Genomic DNA, 22,200 nt, shown 5'->3' with positions numbered 1-22,200 from the left:
TACTTCGACTTCAGCTACATTACTCACGTAGCTGAAGTTGCGTATCTAAGATCGATTTTCCCCTGTAGTGTAGACCAGCCCAGAGACTTCCAGGCTACAACGCCAGTAAAAGATATTGCCTCACCCACCTTATTTCTCTAATACCCTGGGACCAACCCGGCTCTAGCAACACTGTTACACAGAGGCAGATGCACAAACACGCTTGCCGTGTTTCTTGTGCAAAAATGGCCTCGTGGCCAAAACCACGTGTGTTAGAACCAGTACAAATGACTGTCGGAGCTGAGTAACAAAACCTGATTAAACCTGTAGGCTACATCCGCACTGCAGCTGGGAGATGTAATTCCCAGCTCAAGAAGAAGTATGCAGGCTAGGCCTGATTGAGCTACCGCACTAAAAATAGAAGTGTGGCCAAGGCAGATGAGGCTAAATGCCTGAGCATGTACTTAGGGTCTCAGGTGGGATTGTAGTCAAGCAGCTAACCCAGGCCACCTGTGCCGCTGAGTCTGCACCACTGCGTCTGACGAATTGGGTATTCACCCACGAAAGCTCACGCTCCAAAACGTCTGTTAGTCTATAAGGTGCCACAGGATTCTCTGCTGCTTTTACAGATCCAGACTAACACGGCTACCCCTCTGATATTTTTAACATGGTAGCTCAGTCAAAACTGAAAATTACACCAGTCAGCTGCAGTGTAGAGCTACCCATAGACAGGGTTTATGAAAGTTTGGCCACACAATACTCAAATAATCAAACCAGGAAGAGAGGCTCATGGTCCTAGTGACGGTACGATTTGTAAATCTGACTACAGTGTTCATTTTTCATGGTCATATTTTTTTCTCTTTAAAATATTAAAAAACATAAGCAAAGAAAACTCTGTTCTTCATCCATCTGCTTTTCTGCTTCCAATCAACGCATGTAATCTTGCACCTTCCATACAAGAGCAAAAGCACACGTCGTTCTAGAAGGAACAAAAGAGAAGTTTTAGAACAACATGCCTCTAACATTTGTTAAAGTAATTTAGTCTTTTGTTTGCTTTTGGAACAAATCACCAATCGAGTCTTTGTTAAAGCTAACTGGCAATCTAAAGCCAAGATTTCAAACCCAATGATATTACTCAACACCTCTGAAAATGAGGCCTGTTTCTTAGGTATCTTGGGGCTGGTCTGTACACAGGTTTTTGGGCTAGTATAACTATTTCAGTTAGGAGTGTGATTTCCCTGCCCTTCCCCCTCCACATACAAACTCACTTGAAATAGTTATACCGGTGCTATCCTAGTCTGGATGCAGTTGTACCAATACAAAGGTGTCTTATACTGATATAGCTTATTTGCCTTCCCACACAGAAGTAAATTATACTGCTATAACTACATAAACTCGGGCATATACATCCATATTAGGAGAGTTGTTCCAGTTACTGGTTGTACTGCTATGCCACTATAATTGATGTGAATAAACTTTTGTGTGTATAAAAGCTTTAAATATGGGTTAGGTGTCTAAAGCCTTGACTACGCATAAATTGCCCTATCTTGGTTTGTGTGTCCACACATGATGCGATTAATGAAAGAAACACATTTAATTAAATCAGTGTAACCTTTCTGTGTAGAGCTCTGTGAAAGTGACAGAGAATTTCATACGTACATTTCTGTGCTGAATGCCTCCTGCAGCCTGGTTACACTGGAGACAGCATATATACCTGGGATTAGCTCGGTTTTTATTTTAGGTTTGCCCTTCATCTTTTAACAAGAGCAGTGCTAGTTTTAACATTTTATTTTAACCACTGTTTGATTTAAATCTGCTCTGCAGCGGGTTAGATTATATGGTGGTTAAAATGCTGGTGCCCACCCTGCCATACCCATGCTGAATTGGCAGTACCAATGGTGGGAAATAGAAAAAAAAATCAAAGCCTACTGTAGGCAACCCCCATAGTCATAGCAGATGCTAGATGTTACAAGACCTGAAAATAGAAAATGACCTGGATTTTTAGAAATTAAGCACCCGTTGGTAAAGTTACTGGCTATGACACTTCAGCTTTGCAGGTGTGTTTTTAAAAAAGCCCGACAACAACAAATTAAACAAAGCAACACAGAGATGTCAAGCAGAAATAGAAAGACGCGTACCGACTTGCACAAGAGGGAACACAGTAAAGCATCTTTATTGTAAACAAGGAAGGAAATGTGCTTCTAGGATCTGATATCCCTCAATGGAAAACTTTTAGGAGACTTCACACAGTGGTGAAAGTAAGCAGGTACAGGCCGGTACGGAGTACCGGTAAGAAAAGGTGCAGTAGCTACCGGCAAGAAAATGGGGCACTCTCTGACTCCGCCTCCTGGCTCCAGCAAAATTGAGGGTCCGGGAGCCCAGCTCCACGAATGTATGGGGCCGGGTCTCCTCCATGGCCCCATTTGCTGCCCCCTCACACCTCCCCTGAGTGTGTCCCGACCCCCCTTTGCTTCGCCCCTGCACCTCCTTGGGTCCTGGAACAGAGCGTTTGTCTCTCCCCGTCCCCTGCAGCTTCATGCTGCCTGCCTGCATTAACTGCTGCCACAGGGTTCTAGTGCCCCCCTCCTCTACTGCCAGGGCAGTCTGTCCTTCCCCCTTGGAGCCTTTCATTTTCCAATGGGACACTCCACCAGTACAGTCGCCCCGCAGCCCGTGCTGGGCAAGGGGCAGCCCTGGTGAGGCTACAGTGAGGGACAGCAGCGGGGAGGAGGCGCACATGTGATGGCAGCTGACCCCCCGTGGCATGGCACCCACCACAGGAGAGGTGAGGGGGATTCCTGGACCTGAGAGGGGCCCTAGGAGCACATGCAGTGACAGTGGGGGGCTGAGTGTGCTGCCAGGAGGGAGAAGGGGGTCCCTACCCCAGAGCTCGCTGCTGCCAGCAGGGAGAGGGCTGGGGGGAGTCCTTCTCTCTGGCTTCAGTCCCAGGGCAACCTGCCTGCACGCCAAATTCACCCCCAGCCCTGACTCACCCCAGAGCCCACAGCCTCAGCCAGAGCCCTGATCCCTTCTGCACCCCAACCCTCTGTCCTAGTCCTGAGCCTCTCTGACAGCCCAAACCCCTCATCTCTAGCCCCTGCCAGAGCCCTCATTCCCCTGCACCCTAACTCTCTGCCTCAGCCCTGAGTCCCCTCCCATACTCCAAGCCCCTCATCCCCAGCCACATCCCAAGTCCACCCCCAGCCTCACCCCACAGCCCTGACTTCTGCTCCCCCTCCCTCCACACCCCCTCTTATCTCCAAACTCTCTCCCAGAACCTGCATCCCCTCCCTCCACACTCCCTCCCAGAGGCTGCACCCTGCACCCCTCCTGCACCCCAGTCCCCTGCCCAGCCCAGGGCCTGCACCCCAGACCTCTTCCCCCACCCAAACTCCCTCCCAGAGTCTTGGACAGGTGGGGAGTGGAGTTTGGGGAGGCAGAATTTGGGCAGGGGCAGGTTCTGGGCACCACCAAAATTTCTACAAACCTGCCGGCAAGAGCTGGTGTGCCATACCGGGGTGGGCCGGCTTCCTGAGGCAGCAATTTAAAGGGCTGGAGCCCAGGGCCCTTTAAATTGCTGCCACAGCCCCGCTGTCAGAGCCATGAGGTAGCGGCTGCGTGGCTTGGGTGGCGATTTAAAGGGTCCAGGGCTCCTGCCGCCGCTAGTGCCCTGGGCAGGGCCGTCCTTAACCATAGGCAGAACAGACAGCCGCCTAGGGCACCACTAGGTCTCGGGGCACCGCTCTGCTGGGAGCCCGGACAGATAGGAAGTAGTGGAGCATGTAAGAGCAGGGCTGCTGGGTCCTAGAGCGAGCCAAATGTAGCACAGTCTGAGGGAGGAGATTGGCTGCTAGAGTCTCTGGGAAGGGGTGGGGGAAGGAACTCACCTGCTGGGTGACCATATGTCCCAATTTTATAGGGGCAGTCCCGATTTTTGGGTCTTTTTCTTATACAGGCTCCTATGCCCCCCCACCCCGTCCCGATTTTTCAAATTTGCTGTCTGGTCACCCTAGGTGGGAGTAATTGGTACCTATATAAGACACAGCCCCAAATATCGGGACTGGCCCTATAAAATCAGGACATCTGGATCTGGTCACCCTAGCTGGGGAGTGCGTCTCTCTCCCGGGCTGGCAACGATCCATCTCATCCGGGGGGAGCTGCACAGGGCAGGATGAGCTGCTGTGGCTACATGGGTGCCCCGTCCCTGAAATCAGATGCTGTGCTAACTTCACCAGGGTCTGTTGGGCTGGCGGTGGTGCCCATTGGCGTGTGATTGGACCTGAGGGTTTGCTGCCGCTGTTGCCACTCTGCACCCCAAGAGGTGGATTTTGGGGTCCTACAGTTTTCCACCTATCTCCTCCTCTGCTGCAGCTGTTGGACCAGTAGGCTGGGGGGTGAGCCAAGCATGAAGGTAGTACTGCGTCGCCATTTAGATTGTCTTTTAACAAATTTGTTCGCCAAAAATGCTTGCTAACAATCCTGAATTCAATTTCAATATTTAAAAAAAAAAAATCAGTCTCTTACCCAAAACCAGAAAATTAAGTTGTTGATAATTATTTGTGATGAGTTTGGTATGGGGAAGGGAGTGGGCCAGTTTTCATCAGAGAAACAAAAAATGTTGACTGACTTTCCTATATCCCTGTTACTGCTAAATAGAGTCCTCCAACAACTGTAATATGCTCATCTCCTTAGTAATGTACAGAGCAGGGGTCGGCAGCCTACAGCACATGTGCCAAAAGTGGCACGTGAGCTGATTTTTGATGGCATGCAGCAGTGGGCTGAGCAGCTCAGCCTGCCACTGCGCTGGGGTTCCCGTTGCTGCCCCATTGCCACCCAGGGTCCCGGCCACCGGCCCCACTCAGCACCCACTGCTGGCCTGGGGACCCCCAAGGAACCCCAGGCTGGCAGCAGGCTGAGCAGGCCGGCGGCTGATACCCTGGCTGAGCCATTCAACCCGCTGTCAGCCTGGAGTTCCATTCACTCAGCTGGTAGGTGGGCTGAGCAGGACTAAATTCAACGAAATAGAGCAACCAAGAGCAACAATGACAAAGTGCAAAACTAGACGTAAGTAGTCCCAAACCCCCTTTTTCGTCTGGCCGGTCACAGACGAAGAGCATAGCAGTGGAGCGGCATCCGCCGAGAAATGGGTTGCTGAATTCGGCGCATTTACTGGCGCGCCTCTGATGACGCGCTGGCTTAAGCGGCAAAGTGCGTGTCATCCAGAGCGTTGCGCCGAAATGCCGCCGAATTTCAGTGAGCATTCGCGGATGCTTGTCCACTAAGCCAGTACCAGGTGCACTGAGAGGCCCGCGCGGGCGCATGGCACCTGTGGGCACGCCTGGTCGCATAAGCCTTCCTGAAAGCCCGGCGATCATTTTGATTTATGGACTTGAACTGTATGAAGATGTGATACTGTCCTCAATGTTGCCACATGCAAAATCGAGAATGACATGTACAGTTACATCATACCAGCAAACTTGTTGACATATATCCCATGTGTACATTGCCACTTGTATTCTACTGACAATTCCGTAACAGTAGCATCAGGAGAACGGAGTTGTCTCAAACTAAAGCTCATTAAAAACTATCTTTGCTCTACATGGAGTCAGAACACTGACTTGTCTGCTATTCTTGCAATCAAACAAACATCCTTTGTCTTTGTCATAACAATGACATTCTTACTGATTTTTTGCAGACAAAAAAGCCAGAAAGATTGCTTTTAATTAAAAACAAATCCTTGTTTCAATACCTCTTCATAGAAATTTCCAATAAAATGTTGACAAATTAAAAAAATTATATTATTTGCATCATTCTGTCAAATCAGAATTTTTTCTATAGTGCTGCTTCTTTAGTGCTAGTCCATCAGCATTACAGGGGCTTCACTAAGTTAAACTGGTTTTAATAACATGCATGTGGCAAGTTTTCCAATAGAGTAAGGTTATGTTTGTGTTGCTAAGAGCAAGACAGGTTCAGGGGCATCAGTTTAATAATTCCACCTTGGGCACCAGAAATCCTAAGGACAGCCCTGGCCCCGAGCCCTTTAAATTGCCGCTGGAGCCCCACTGCTGCTACCTGAGGGCTCCGAGGACAATTTAAAGGTCCCAGGCCCTTTAAATAGCCCCCAGAGCCTGCCGGAGTCCTGGGGTAGCGGCAGCAGGGCTCTAGTGGCTATTGAAAGGGTTCAGGGCTCCCACTGCCTCTACCACCCCAGACCGTTTAAATAGTCACCAGACTCCTGCTGCTGCTACCACAGGGCTCCAGCAGCAAGGTTCTGGAGACAATTTAAAGGGCCTTGGAGGGTAGTGGCAGTTGGACCTCCAGGCCCTGCTGCTGAAGCCCTGGGGCTCCATCAGCAATTTAAACGGCCTGGGGCTCTGCTGCGGTAGCAGCAGCTAGAGCCCCGGGACCTTTAAATTGCCCCATTTAAATTGCCCCTGAATGCCAGAACTCCCAGCCACCTCTGCAGCTGGGAGCTCAGGGGGTGATTTAAAGGGCTTGGAGCTCCCAGCTGCTGCTACCACAGCCCTAGCCCCGGGCCCTTTAAATCCTGATTTAAAGGGCCTGGGGATTTAAAGGCTCCGCCTCTTCTGGTGGAGGCCATGCCCCTCCTCCGGTTTCCGGAGTGCCAGCAAGTCCTTTAAGTTACTTTCACCTCTGACTTCACATATCGTTGCAGCCCTTGCTCTGACAGCCTCTTTGTTAGTTAATGATTCACACAGCAGAACTACAAAAAATGATGGTGCTGCTTTCTATTTTTCAGTACTCTTGTGAGAACCTGCAATGGGAAGTCTTGCAGAGGGAGGGGGGCCAACATCATCTGGAGAAAGTGTAATTAAGACAAAAAACAGGAAGCCGATGGCTCTGCCAAAAACGTAGCTTATCCCCTTCAGTTTTTAAATGTATGTATTGATCCAAAGGGAGTGGCATTCCAAATAATGTAATTTAATTTAGCTGTGAAAGTCCTGCCTGTCTATAATGCCAGCAGTGCCTGTTTTGTACAGTACTCGGTGTACCTGGCATCTAATACGGCATTTTTAATTGTTTTAAGACTTCTTGCACCCTGCTGGCTATTTGTAGCTCATGCTGTCGGGGCACAAAGATGAGGAAGGGTCTGGAAAACAGACTCTAAACACAATACCTATTTCTCATTCACAGTGAGGTTTCTTCACACCACTCTGGCAGAAATCAGAAATTCATAAGAACCCTTTTTAAAAAAAACAAAACAAATATAGCAAGATTTGGGAATCGTAGTAGGCAGGGCCCAGAGGACTGAGGGAATGTATGGGGTAGTTTTCTATCCAGTCCAGCTAGACTGAGGGAATAGAATGGAAAGTCCCCACACCTAGAGGATAGGAGAGTGTAAATTAAGTGCCCCTCCATTCAGTGGACAAGGAGGTTGCAGTTTTGTGTGTGCATTCAAGGTTGGATATCCACTGTAAGATGTTCACCAACTAATGGGGGCGGGCAGGTGGCTTCCCCCTAAATTGGGGGGGGAAATCAAAATATCATGATTTGTTGTAGTCTCCCAATTGAATATTTGGAATTACCAAGAGTGTGGCAAGGAAGAAAGGAGAAATCTAACATATGGAATGGAAGAAATGTGATTCCATACAGAGCTTTTCATGCTCAATTGTTGCTTGGAAGATGCTGTGCTAAAGAAAGTTGTAAGAATACTGCATAGAGGGCTCCTGTAACAGACGTATATGACTTTCAGTTCAGATAACTGGTTATTTTACAGATGGGCCCTGCTACACTTTCAAGTGGTTTCCTACTAAAGGCCATGTTCTAATACCCTTCCCACCTTACGCCATGAGTGGTTCAGATTAAATCATTGTGGTCACTAGAACTACTCATGGAGGGAGATACTAGGCAACATGAGTAGGAGTATCAGAATCTGGGTCTTTTTTTTTTCAGTTAGAGACTATTCCTTGTCATTCATGGTTTCACAAGCCTAGTAATTGTTAATAGCAAATTCAGAACAGATATGACAACTTCCACTTAATCTCTTTGAGCCTCAAGTTCCCCATCAGTAAAATGGGGGAAATACTTAAGGGTGTTGCAAGGCTTAATTCATTATTGGGTGAAACCCAGCCAATTGCAGAGGTCCTGCACAAGACCCTAAGTAACGTAAGCAACACTTATGCCCTTACTGCGGTTCTAAAGTGGGATCTAATTAAGTGGCACATAGGCTCTTGTGGGTCCTCTGCATGGGTGAATTTCACCCTAATGCTTTAAAGCACTTTGAGATGCTTGGATTGAAGGTGCTATAATTTTTTTTTTTTTTTAAAGAACCTAGCCTTGATCCTTTGATTTTGACAGTGATAACCTCATTTCCCATCTGAGGCAAAAGCTGTAGAATGTAAAATACAGAACAATATTTATGATCTGTTATACAGAAATTCATACTCCAGAAGGAGTTCTCTTATAGACACTGAATGGTTTATTCATAAAAAGGAGTAGTTCTAGTTTTAATGCATCTTGATTCTATACTTGACGTAATTTCCACACTTACTTAAATAAGTCATCCAACAGCATTGGAAAATGATTTTACTCAGCAATTCTGCCAACTGATTGAGTATATCAGTAGGTAGGGATGGAGATCCAAGAAATCAAGCTTTAAGAAGAATTTAAGTGACCTTCAAAAAAGAACTAGATAAGTTTATGGAGGATAGGTCCATCCGTGGCTATTAGCCAGGATGGGCAGGGATAGTGTCCCTAGCCTCTGTTTGCCAGAAGCTGGGAATGGGCAACAGAGGATACCTGTTCTGTTCCTTCTCTCTGGGTCACCTGGCAATGGCCACTGTCAGAAGACAGGATACTGGGCTAGATGGACCTTTGGTCTGACTCAGTATGCCGGTTCTTATGATCAATCAGTTATGCTGACATAAAAGATTTTTGCTGTAATCTCACAATGCTTTATTTACCATTTTTTTAAATGCTGCAGTATTGTACCTAACAATAGCGACCACACATAGTTTTCACAATAAAAATAAGTTGGTTTCAAATGGTACTTTAATATGAGAATTGAATTGGCATTCTGTTGATGTTTATACATATCAATTATCTGAACCTCTGGTATGAGCCACCATCATAAATTTTTACTATAATTTTTCCATTATCCAGAATAATTATCCTATATCTAGAAGACTGGCGTATTATTCATGCTATTTCTGACATACTGACACTACTGCTTTATGCTCTTGAAAAGGACATTTAGTAATTTTTGTCCAAAACAGCTAATCCAAAGATTCAGCTAATCTCAATCAATAATGAATGAACAGTGTCCTGGCAACATCTGGAAGTAGGTATTCACAGTAGTTATGACTCAGGTCCCTTTTTAGTAATGAAAGGAAACATGATATGGATAATCACAAATGCACGATAATTAGCTGGTTTGGACATTATGCATACATGACTTGCTTGGTATCAGGCTTGCCATTTACACATTGTGGTTTGATTTCATTTTTTTTCTTTAGTTGGGAGAATGCATAAGAAATCCTCAGTGAAAGGTATTGGGCGAGTAGGTGAAACAGGCCCCTATTCTGGTAGTAGGGCATAAGGATTCACCTAGGGTAAAAATTTAATATAGGAGTGAGCAACTATTTAAAAAAGGAAATTGCAACAAGTTAAATATAATCTCTAAAATAGGAAGACACTTAAAGGGCTCAAAATAATAATAAACTCACATATGAAATAGTCAGGGATTGAAAAAGAGCATTACAACCAAAAACTAACTTTTCAGCATCAAACTGTTTAGATGTCAGCGTTCTGTTTAATTCTTTATTTTATATAACATTTAAATATATTTTTCCTTTGTAATTAGATATGCTGATTAAAATCTATTTTATGATACAGTGGAGTTTTCTTGTAGCACCTTGATGGGAGCAAAATTTTCCCTACATAAAGTTAGTGGGACATTTTGAGAGGTACAAGCGCGAGAAGGTTAATGTGTCTGTGCATGCTCATAAATCTGTCGTTTAAGGGTCAAAATGATAGATGGAAAATTTTCAATAAATTAATAACATAAAAGCAGTTAAATTAAATTTACTGCACAATACCCAATAGCCTTGTGCTCCTGGAATTTCTCCAACCTCTGCAATCTTTTCTATTTAATCTGTGATGTTACATGATTGATTCTACATTAAAAAGATTTAAAAAAAAATCTGAAAGAGAGGTAACTTTTTTTTCTGTGCTGACATAATTGTTAACTTCAGTTAGTCTCAGTTCATTTAGTTCCAAAATAATAAAGAGAAACTGGGAGATGCTCTGAATACCAAGTGTTTGTACTCATTGTGTCTGTTGGATGAAGAATTATGGAAATACATTGCACTTTACCCTAGGGTTTTTGAATGTCACAATTAAAAGCTTATTATAAAAATAGCTCTAAATCTGATTATAAAAAAGAGTCAAATTGTGTCAGAAATGAGTTCATATCAAGCCAACTGGGCAAATAGGACTGCCATCCCAGTTTTCTGGGATTATCCAAATTTTGATGTGGTCATCCCACATCCTGCTATATCTTGCAGGATATTAATGGATCCTAAAATAACTTTTGAGGCCTGCAATGTGATCATGATGTGGTGCAACATAATAGATGATTCAATGCAACATCCTCATATTATTACATCATGCTGCACTAGCGTGAGCCTTATGAGAGGCAACCCTAGGCAAAGCATGGTTTTTAGTTTTTACCATTTATTGGGTGCACTTTATCTGAACGTTTAAACAGCAAAAATGCGGCATGCTCATGAACATAAATATCCCCACTTATCCCATTTGAAACTATGTGCTTGCTACTCTCATCCTGAATTGGGAAAAAGCAAAAGTGGGCACAATTAGTATTTTTTCCCTTTTCAGGGTACCTTCCACACTTTACTGTACATTGTCACGACAACTTATGTTTTTATCTATTCTTTTACATCCGTTTGTTGTGGTTATGATCCATTAAGAATGACAGGTATCCTCAGGCAAAATGAACTCAGCAGAGCAATAGTTAGCAGTCTCTGTGTAGCTATGCAGAGTCAAGACTGGGTAATTTTCCACTACTGGGGTGTGTGAGAGGACTGAGCAAGGCTCACTTATGATTGCATAACATTCCTATGGTAGCTACGGGAATTGTTTACATGGAAAGTAATATTAGAACAATATTTGTGTACGTAAATCAGTCTTCTTATCCAATTTAGCAACTGGAAATGAGACGAAAGAGCACCACGTGACCAGCCAGCTCTCCATGGCTTGCCAGCAAGGGCTGTAAACTATAGTTGAAGAACCAATGGTTTGCAACAAGCATCAGGAATGAAGCTCTAAGTAGATTAGGACAGCCACCATTACAGGAAGACATGCTGATACAGCCTATGTGGGAAGAGGGGGTTAATAGAGATGGAAAAGAGAAAAGTCCAGCTTCTAATGGAATACCCTCAGATTTACTAATGTACCCAGCTACACCTTCGTAATATTGCATCATGAACTAGTGACATGTACCTAACTCCACAACTCTGAAATAAAGACAAGTTTCATCACCAGCAAATGAAAATGCTGGGAAAATTTCACATGTTGTGAGAGAGCTTGATTTTTATAAGATTTTCGAGACAGTACCACATAACATTATCATAAGCAAACTAGAGAAATGTGGTCTAGACTCTACATGAAATTACTATAAGGTGAATGCATAACTGGGTGAAAAAACATACTCAAAGAATAGTTATCAATGGTTCACTGTCAAACTGGGAGGACATATCTAGTGGGGTCCCATAGAGGTCTGTGCTGGGTCTGATGGTATTCAACATTTTCATTAATGACTTGGATAATGGAATAGAGGGTATGATTATAAAATTTGCAGATGACAAGAAGTCAGGAGCGGGTTAGAACTCAAAACAATCTTGACAAATTGGAGAATTGGTTGGAAATCAACAAGATGACATTCAGTAAAGACAAGGATAAAGTATTGCACTTAGGAAGGAAAAATCAAATACAAAATGGGGAGTAAATGGCTAGGCAGTGGTTCTGCCTACAAGGATCTGGGGGTTATAATAGATCACAAATTGAATATGAGCCAGCAATGTGATGCTGTTGCAAAAAAGGTCAAGGTCATTCTGAAGTGTATTAACAGGAGTGTCGTACATAGGAAATGGGAGGTAATTGTCCTGCTGTACTCGGCACCAGTGAGGCCTCAATTGGAGTTCTGTGACCTGGACTGGACACCATACTTTAAGAAAGATGTGGACAAATTGGGGAGAGTCCAGCGGAGTGCATCAACAATAAGAGGTTTAGAAAACCTGACCTATGAGGAAAGTTGAAAAAATTGGGCATGTTTTAGTCTTGAGAAAACAAGAATGAGGAGGGGCCTGATAAGTCTCCAATATGTAAACAGTTGTTGCAAAGAGGGCTGTCATAAAGTTGTTCTCAGTGTCCACTAAAGCTAGGATAAGAAGTAATGGGCTTCATGCGCAGCAAGGGAGATTTCAAGTTAAATATTAGGAAAACTTCCTACTATATGGGTAGTTAATGCCTGGAATAGGCTTCTAAGAGAGGTTTTTAAGAACAGGTTTAACAACCACCTGTCAGGGACAGTCTAGGTTACTCTGTCCTGCTGCAGTACAAGCGGATGGACTAGATGACCTCTCAAGATCCCTTCCAGCCCTACATTTCTGTGATTCTGTAAACAGCATATTGGCGCCATTATGCATATCTGGTGGCAAGAGAAAAATCACTGTAGTTTTGGTATTTCATGAGAGTCCTCATCCTCAAGTGAAAATGGAACCCATGACTACCTACTTCTGAGATACGAGTGTTGGTATATGCCAGTCAGAATGTTATGCAATATATGTAAACGATTGTGCAAGTTCATTTAAATGTGTTTGTTTACATTGTGTGCCTAGCTTTTCTTTTGAATCAGGTGTTAACTGTATAGTGCACTATAGAATATATAGTTCATGTAACCACTTTTCCACCCAGCTAATCACCTATGATATGAGGTGTTGTTTATACGATCACCTCTCTGATGCCTCTCTAAAATTATTAAAATAGATTTAAGTGGTACATTTCTAGAAGGTATGACACACAGAAACTTTCAAATGTTGTTTGAAATTCTTTCCGCTAAACTAACACATGCTGCTAAGCAAGAATACATCCAATTACATATATAAACTTTTTACTTAATCAAGTTAAGTGATATTTTTAATAGACCTATCTTCTGTTAAGCCAATGTGAACAAAGTCCATTGAATGCATCAGCTGATAGTCATTTTGTATACTGGATCTATGGTTTAAACATCCTCTCTCTCTTTTTAACTTAATACCCTGGAAACTAACATTTTGATATTTGCTTCTGCTTCTAGACGTTGCTATGGGAGATAAATATTTCTTTGGACATTTCAGTCACTTAAGTGTTTGCTAGAAGTACATATTTGGTACATGATGATCACAAAGAACAGACTCATATGATGTATTAGTGACTTGCTGTACTATTTTCAACTACATATTTGTGTGGCTTGAATTCTGTAATTGTTTTATCTACCCCCAACTAGCTGTTTTGATGCCAACTTTACTCAAGTCTTTGTACTGAAAGGAAGCTTTGTTTAAAATACATATCAAGTACTAATTGCTCACTGGTTTACCACCAGGGTCCAGGCCTGCTGTCCGTACACAAGACAGATTCCCAGTTCCTTATTTTACTGTTTAGAAGAAAGTCATTTGCCAGGCATAAATTTAGCTAAACCCAATGATGTTGATAATTCTGTTTAAAGATAGGTAATGGTTAGTTAGCTCATACTAAGGATGAGTTTGTATTTGTATATCTTCTTGTTTCTAAATATAATTCCACTTAACTTTGAAATAGACATGTAAGCAGTGCTTACATCTGAAACGTTCCAAGGACAGCTTCTTGTACTATTTATTCCAGTACAGATTTGTTCACTAGAACATGGGTGGGAAGCAGACCAAAAGGACAGAGGCCCTGAACCTTCAATATAATCCACACAGGAGGATCCATGCAGTGGGCCACTGTCTACTTGCAAAAGCTTGATGGCAGGATTGGGGACAGACTAACCGGCACACAGACTCCTGGAAACCAATCATAGCCATCCTTAATTTAAGACCCTGTGACCCATACTCTGGGATGCTCCTCTAAAATGTTTTCCTTGGTCACATGTTTTGGCAGAATTTTATTATATTGGTTTTGGAATTCTTCTCTCATTTTTACTGTCCTAGCTATGATACAGTGCTGACTTCTTGTTAACACACCCTGCTAAACAAATCATTTTAATATCTGTGCCTCTGTTTATTAATCTGTAAAATGGTTATACTTTCCAATTTACAGGAGTCTTGTGAGGCTTGGTTGATTGTAAATCACTGTGGTATTGAAGGAAAAAGGGTATCCAAGTTGTCAGAGTCCCTGGGCGATGCTATGGAACTGCTCCCCACAAAGCCAGTCAGGACTTTGAGGAGCCTCCTCTCCCTTGGAGCAGACTGTCTTCAGGGCAAACAGCTCACGCAGCTTCACCTTGCTGGGTCTGATCTTGGAGATTCAGCATCCTTTGCCCCTCCGTGCGCTTCCCACAGCGAGTCAGCCCAGGCGGGTCCTGGGGAAGCCAGAGGGTCCTGCACGCACCCCCACTTTGCGGTCAGGTGTGACTCTTAGCCAGCCAGTAAAACAGAGGTTTATTAGATGACAGGAACACAGTCTAAAACCGAGCTTGTAGGTACAGAGAACGGGACCCCTCACTTGGATCCGTTCTGGGGCCCAGCCAGCCAGACACCCCCATCTGCCCTCATTTCCCATCCCCAGCCAGCTCCCAACTGAAACTCCCTCCAGCCCCTCCTCCTCTGCTGAGTTCCTTTCCCAGGCCAGGAGGTCACCTGACCTCTTTGTTCTTCGACACCTTTAGCATCCCCTTGCAGCGGGGAAGGGCCCGGGCCATTAGTTGCCAGGAGACAGAGTGTTGGCCAGAAACTGAGGCACCCACACAGTATTCAGAGAAAACATTAAGGACAGTCCCACTTCGTCACACAAGTTTAAAGAATTACCGGTAATTATTTTTTGCTTAGCCATAAAGGAATCTGACTTCAGCAAAGGAGATGCAATAAATGAATACATCTAGAGTAATTTATAGAAGTAATTGCTTGGTTCAGCCTTTCCTGCATCACATTACAATGAAAAATTATCAACTTATTTCTCTTATTGTTTAATCACTTACTACTGATTACTTTGACTTGAGACTGGAACAAAGGACAATACTTCTGAACTCAAGCACCCTTGATATTGCCTCTTAACGAAATCCTGGTTTCCATAATTCCACTTTACTGTCAGAAGAGCATTCTGTGTACTGTAGTATTACACACAATTAATAAACAGAGATAATAGAAATTAATAATGTATTTCTTGTCATTGTGTGAATGTAAAACCGCTTTTTAATGGCTCGTGCTTTTTAAAACCACTTACAGTTTTTGTAACACGAGCTAGAGGAAGGTCAGAAATTAATGCTGGTTCTTAATCTCTAACGTAGAGCCTCTAGATGTTTGGAGGCTTTCCTGCTGCACTTTGTATTTGAGTTTTTACCTTATGCAGCTAGGAGTGAAGTCTCAAAGAAATCCCAGTCAAGCCAGCATTTCAAAAAGAGATACTAATGTCTGCAAAAAAAAATTGGCAAAAAGAAGAAAATACATGGTGAAGTTAAAGACGCTAAATCAGTTCCGTCTTTTGCAAAGTCAGTGATTCATATGAAGTCTATGAACCATCACTTGTGCTAAAAGGAGTGGCGCTTTTACTCACCCAGTGGTGCTTTTACTGATGGGGCCGCACTCCCAGTCTTCAGCGGCACCGCAGCGGTGGGACCTTCACTCGCTCCATGGGTCTTCGGCGTCATTTCGACGACGGGTCCTTCAGTGCCGCCGAAGACACCCGGAGCGAGTGAAGGGTGTGCCACTGAAGACCTGGAGCACCGCCGGGTGAGTAAAAATTAAAAAGGTGCCAAGAAATTGAAAAGGCGCCACTTGTGCTCAGTGGGAGAATGTCCGCTGCCCCGCTCCCTCCTAGCTACGCTACTGAGTGCCGTGACTTCAGAAACCAGGTCATGACATTCTTCTCTGTTCAGGTTGCAACAAACAAGGCTGAGTTGTGCCTACACAGCATCTGTTTTCACAACACAAGTATATGCATCTGTGCATCTACCATAGTGCCTAACTGTGTTTGTATCAGTGTATTCTGGGGAAACATAGACAGCTGTCCTGCACTGCCTTAGATGTAGCTAAAGTACATGCACACTCCCCTTAGCCTGAGCCAGCTGGCCCACGCCAGCCATGAGTTTTTAATTGCAGTGTAGACATTCTCTCTGTTTCTTTTATTAAGACCTCAGTTGAAATTCAGGCCTCTGTCTCACAGGCCTAATAATCAACTTTAGGCATGCGTCAGAGCTTCTTCAGACTTCCTTAACCAGGCTTTACATGTAAAATACATATGGAACTTTTTTTTCTGCTCATTGTTTTACCTGAAAAATATCAGGGAAATCAAATTTGCTTTCCCATTCTTAACTGAATGACTTTTTAGGACATTAAATAATTGAACTACACATTTTCTTAGCTCTCAAATGAAGGGATGAGGATTGAGTCTTTCATAAAGAAAGCTATTTTTCCTCCAATGGTTGTCAAGAATTTGAGTAAATAGGTTTTCTATTAAAACCAAAACCAAAAACCAACACCAGATTGATTCAAAACTCTGCTCCTCTCAGTTGCTCAGGTTTCAGGCCTTGTCTAAATAAAAAAATTGTTCTGATTTTAACTAAGGCCTTATCTACATGAGAAAGTTTTAATAACTATACTAGCTATATTTACACTGGCTTAGTTACACCATGTTGACACTTACTCTGGTAAAAGAGATGACTTTTTTCAGTTAACTTAACCTTCTTTTCCAAGTGGCAAAACCTAACCTGAAAAAAACTCATTCTAACACTGGAATAAGTTTGTCATCACAAAGGGAGGGGAGAGGAGGGTGGTTATATTGGTTTAAATTCATACCTTAGGTTTTACTGAGAAACCTTTCCTTTGTAGACAAGGCCTAAATACCTTGGAAACAGATGTAGTTAAATTTAAAAAGAGAGGTGGCCACCTTTATATATCGTAGCGAAGTCAAAAGAACCCAACTTCTTTTGTCCTATTTGCATGTCACGTTTCAGTGCAGTACTATTGTGACTAGATAACGCAACCTATACTGTATGGTGCTTTATCGTACTACAAGGGGGAGCTTGCATTCATTTGGTAGCTCCAACAGTTTACAGTACAGTAATAAAAGTATGTACAAAAAATCTAGGACCATTTACTGTGCATACTTTCTCCTTCGCATCACTTCCAGAAGCCATAGGCATGCTAGCCCACGTTAGATAACGCCATCACTGCCCTGTTATTCCAAGCCATCAGCATCCTGTGGGTCTCCTCCTTTGCCTTTTCAGCTAAGCTTCTTGATACAGGAACCATGGGCTCAATCCCTCACACTGATCATGTAGGTGAGCTGTGTTACAAGCCTAGGCCCTGATCCACAGTTGGATCTGCACAAACAGACCTTTTGCATCTGTGTGGACACCTGTTGATATCAGTAGTGTTCAGTGAAGCTCTGATTGCATAATTGTGGCTCTGTTCTTTTAAAAGTGAAATCCCAGGCCCACTGAAGTGGATGAAAGTTTTGCCATTGAATACAGTGGGACTAGGATTTCACCCCAGAATAGGGTAACCAGATGTCTCGTTTTTATAGGGACAGTCCCTTTTTCTTGTATAGATCCCTATTGCCCCCCACCCCCTGTCTTGTTTTTTCACAGTTGCTGTCTGGTCACCCTACCCCAGGACTATAGCATGTCTTAGTCAAATTCTCTAAAATGTCAAAATAGAACTTTGCTAGTGTGGGTTTTGGTTTTGGTTTTGGAGATCAAAGCTGTGAAACCGGTTGGGAACATGTTTCAAAGGTGGTTTGATCTCATCTACACAGTCAAGACTACAACATGATCTGTGACATAATGGACTTTTTTGTAGCTGTGCACAAAATTATTTCTTTGGTGTATTTGAGAAAGACAAAAAGTAGTAAAGCTTTGCAGTCTAAGGCTTGGAAGCATATTTTTCTTTAAGTAGAAATTGGCTTTGTATGTTCCAATTTGTAGTGGTTACGCCAAAAGCTGTGGATTTAAATTGCATATTGCCTATGCTTGCACATGTAAATGTTAGTTTACCCCCATCAGGAGCAACTATAAAGCCTCAGATGATTGCATAACTGATCGTTTGAAGTACTGTCTTATCAAGATGATTTACCAATCAAAATGCCTAGGAAGTTAGGAATTGTCTTGTGGTTCCCTCTTCCACCATGAGCATGAGGAAATCTCATACAATTCCAAATGCATTTTCAAGTGAGAGAGACCTGGATTTTTTCCAGTGCACTCTACCTAGTCAAGAAGCTGCAACAGAGCACAAAGCCAACTGGAGATCAGCTGTCAAATTCCATACCAATCATTTTAATACCACAGACTGATCAAATTTAACTTTGCTCCGTAAAGGGGTATGTATTTTATATGTGGCTACAGGGTGCCAAAGTGTATTCTGTGAAATGTGTCATTAATAGGCATTGCAAAGTATAGCAATAAATTGTGGGAGGTTGTCTTCGATGTCCAGTCCTAGCCTTCAAACCTATTTATACAATTTCTTTTTTCACATTCCTGAGCTGTCATCTGGATAAAAATCTTATTGAGACGTATTTGTTGAAGATAATAGACCTGAATAGTTAAATAAAAATATTACATTAACGCTAAAATAGGTTTTGTTGAAAAATTTTGTGCATAATTATTTGTTGGGTTGGGGCATTTATTTGTATTTGTCTTGTGACTCCTGAACCAATACGAATTTAGTTCTGACTACCATGGCACTGCACTGTTTGAATCAAAATCAGTAAAAAGCTTTATTTTAAAAAAACAAAAGTTGTAGAGGATTATCAAAGGAGCACCATGCTAATATACATCCTGATTCTGGATTGTATATTCTTGGTCTGTTGGATTAAATTAGCAAATAAGGATTCAAAATGAGTTTAAGTAGCAGTTCAAATAAATAAATCAATCAGTTTTAGAAAGTGCAAATCTAAAACAATTTATGCAGAAGGAACTGTCCCGTAGAGAGAGCTGTAACAGAGAAGTTACCATTAAGTGAGCTGCGGGGAGATGAAGAGGGCAACAACATGAAGACACATGATAAATGTAGAGTTAAGTAACACTTGAAAATTTTAGAGTCTGATTTTCAAAAATTCAGTGGCACAATTGCAGTTATCATAAATGTGTGTGCAGATTGTACAATTGAGCCCACATCCCTGATTTGTACATGCAATTGTGGTTATTCCAGGTGCAATTTCAGTGCACCGTTGCTTGACGTACTAAAAATCAGGTTCTGTCATTTCACTTATTTCTCTTTTATGATTGTTTTGTATGTTCTCTTTGATCTGTGCTGCTAATAAACAAGCTAACTTCTTTGTGTATATATTTTCTTTTGCTTGCACTTCTCTCTACCTTTTTTCTCCTTGAAAAACCAGTATAGATTCTTGTATTAAAAAAAGAAAGCAAGCAGTGAAGTTGCTTCATGTGCATATGAAAAACAATTTGTTCTTTGTTTTAAATTCATGTAATGCGTTTCTGAAATTTAGATAATCAACTTCAGACATTTTTCAAGTTGATATTATCTGTTAAATAATCAATTAAGTGCATAGAATTAAGTCTGAAAAATACTAAATGTTGAAACAAAGGTATTTTTAAGTAATGGTAAAGGTTTTAGTCTAACTGATTTAAAAAAAAAAACAGAGTTGAGGCTGCCCTTCCATTCTTAGTAAACTGTGCTGTATGTATATTGAGATAAAGAACTCATGGATATTCAGTGAGTCAGATTGCCTGGAAGGCTGAATAGTCTAATCTTTCTTCTCAAAAAAGAGCACTCCCTTCATGGGATAAGAAGTTATTACTGTATTTGAATGTAGGGTTTGCTTTGTTTTTTTTAAAATTGAGCATTTCAAGACACTGGAGGTTTGTAATATAAAAATGCAACCCCCATGATTTCTATTTTCACTCTTGTTTTATTTCTGACCTTAGTGTCTGATATGCAGTCCCTGTCATACTGCAGAGTAGCTGTGTCTGCACTAGCATTTTTATAATTATTTCCCAGTGTTTCTCTACCATTGGTGCAGCTTCACCTGGACTTGCATTTACAATGCAGGCAGATACACTTGCTATATCTAATGTTATCTTCCAAATTATCCAAGGAACTTTATCCAGCTCCGATATGTTGATGAGTAGGACTGATGGGAGAGAAATCTCATGAAGTCTTTTTCCTGATGGTTTTTATTAACTAATTCCATGTGGTTAGAAACATTTTATTTTTTCTTGTGTTGTTTATTTCCTCTGTCCCTGACAAGATCCCTTCTGCTTCGTTTATCCTGATTTATACCCCACTTGAGAATAACTATATTTTTGAATGGAGTGACCCGGCCTTTCAGAGTGAATCAGTGCTGCTGCTTAATTGTCTGTAGGCATAACTGTTCTGTGATATCAAGTATTGTGGGGATCTCCCTCAATGATATTCAGTGTCCCCTCCAGCAATCGTGCTGACCTATGCAGTTTTTCTTCACCAAGAACAGTTTTCTTACTTAACTAAATATTATTATTCTCCTTTTATTTTCTAGGAATCTGAATTTCTGTGTTTGGAATTTGATGAGGCCAGGGTGAATCAAATGCTGAAGAAACTGTCAGAGATTGAAAAGAGCATAACGGCGCTGACACAGACCACCTGACTGTTAAGATAAATAAAGAGGTTGTGACTCAGAACATAGATGGCCTTAGTACTTGTTAATAATTTCTGTTTTTATATAGGAAATTGTTACCAATAGTCTAGTGATATTTGATCATAAAATAAAATATTGGGGGCTCGGTTGTGCCACTTTGACACTTGTGAGCACTTACTCAAACAAGAAATCCCATTGGATTCAATGGGGCTACTTGCCTAACTGCATAACAGCTGAGTAACGCTGTGCATAATGAAGCCCTACATGTTAGAGTAGCGTGGCTTTCCTTTTCATGCCTCTTCATGATTTGTTGAGTCATCTTCTGACTATTCTGACTTTTGAGATAAATATTGGGCTGCAGTCAGTATCCAAGGGAAACTGAACACCCCTGTGGCAGGGGAAAAAGACAGACAATCTAACGGCTGTTCAGATTTTTCCTTATAAAGTAAAGACCTTCTGTGATAATTCTTTCCCTTTCTCATTGAAACCTAAGGGGGCAAACTGGGATCTCAGTGAAAGTCTGTGATAGAGATCTGTTGTGGTTGTGCACTAGGTATAGAAACTAATACAACGTCAACCAACTAAGAATAGGTGAGACGAGAGGTTTAACTGCCACAGATAGAGAAAAACATGAAGGAGAAACTGAATCAGAAAATCTCTGCTAATGAACTATAGTAGACAGTGAAACACAGAGACCTGAAGTTCTGATAGACTCTGATTAGTACACCTGCTCCCATCACACCCGGAATCTTATAAAAGAATTGATTTAATTAGTTCAGTAGCACATGGATGTAGGACGTTACTGAAAACAGTTATCAAAAGAGGGAAGCAAATCCATCAGCCATTCCAAAGCACAGAGAAGAACTCTGCTGGTATGTCTATATGTGTACACACACACAAACACACACACACGCTATAAATGTCGCAAAAATCCTAGGCCCCACATAGGAAATAATCCTCGTGTCACTGATAAAAACCTTTTTGCACTTTAGCAGATTTGCCACACACCAAATGGCTTCCAACATGTATTTGTCCACACAGAATCTGATCCTGCAGAGTACTGAGTCCTTTCAAAGGCTTAAACCAAGGATGGATGTGGCCCACAATCACTTAACCATGATTCATTTCAGTGGCTTCCACTGTATACAGAAATTAAACAAACAAATGCTGTCAAGATTCACAATATAGAAATTATTTTCTCATTACTGTTAACACCTGTAGTGCCCTGTCTAGTCACAAGCACACTGATCAAAGGAACTCTTGTATTTACTTTTGTATTGGCTGTAAATGTAGGGTCCATTCTGTTCCCACTGAAGTCGATGGAAGCTGGCCGTTTCTTTTTATCCAGACTGTAACAATGTGTGTGTACTCACCCATTTGTTTTGAATTTGGTGTGTTTGGCACCACACAACCCTGAGGCTCTATACAGGCACA

The 22,200-nt window shown here is 42.3% G+C and overlaps 1 protein-coding gene across 1 annotated transcript in view; it reads left to right on the top strand.

Annotated features, from left to right (window-relative positions):
* Window positions 1-20,809, top strand: part of COMMD1 (copper metabolism domain containing 1) — a 126,502-nt gene extending 105,693 nt beyond the window's left edge. The window contains exon 3 of the mRNA XM_032763286.2: window positions 20,668-20,809. Within this exon, the coding sequence (XP_032619177.1) occupies window positions 20,668-20,775 (108 nt within the window). The 3' untranslated portion in view covers window positions 20,776-20,809. The remainder of the gene's footprint in view (window positions 1-20,667) is intronic.
* Window positions 20,810-22,200: the final 1,391 nt, after the last annotated feature.

This window comes from Chelonoidis abingdonii, chromosome 3 (assembly GCF_003597395.2).
Source record: "Chelonoidis abingdonii isolate Lonesome George chromosome 3, CheloAbing_2.0, whole genome shotgun sequence".
Lineage (NCBI taxonomy): Eukaryota > Metazoa > Chordata > Testudines > Testudinidae > Chelonoidis > Chelonoidis abingdonii.
Note: the sequence above shows the minus strand (reverse complement) of the source record. Positions and strands in the feature narration are given on the sequence as shown.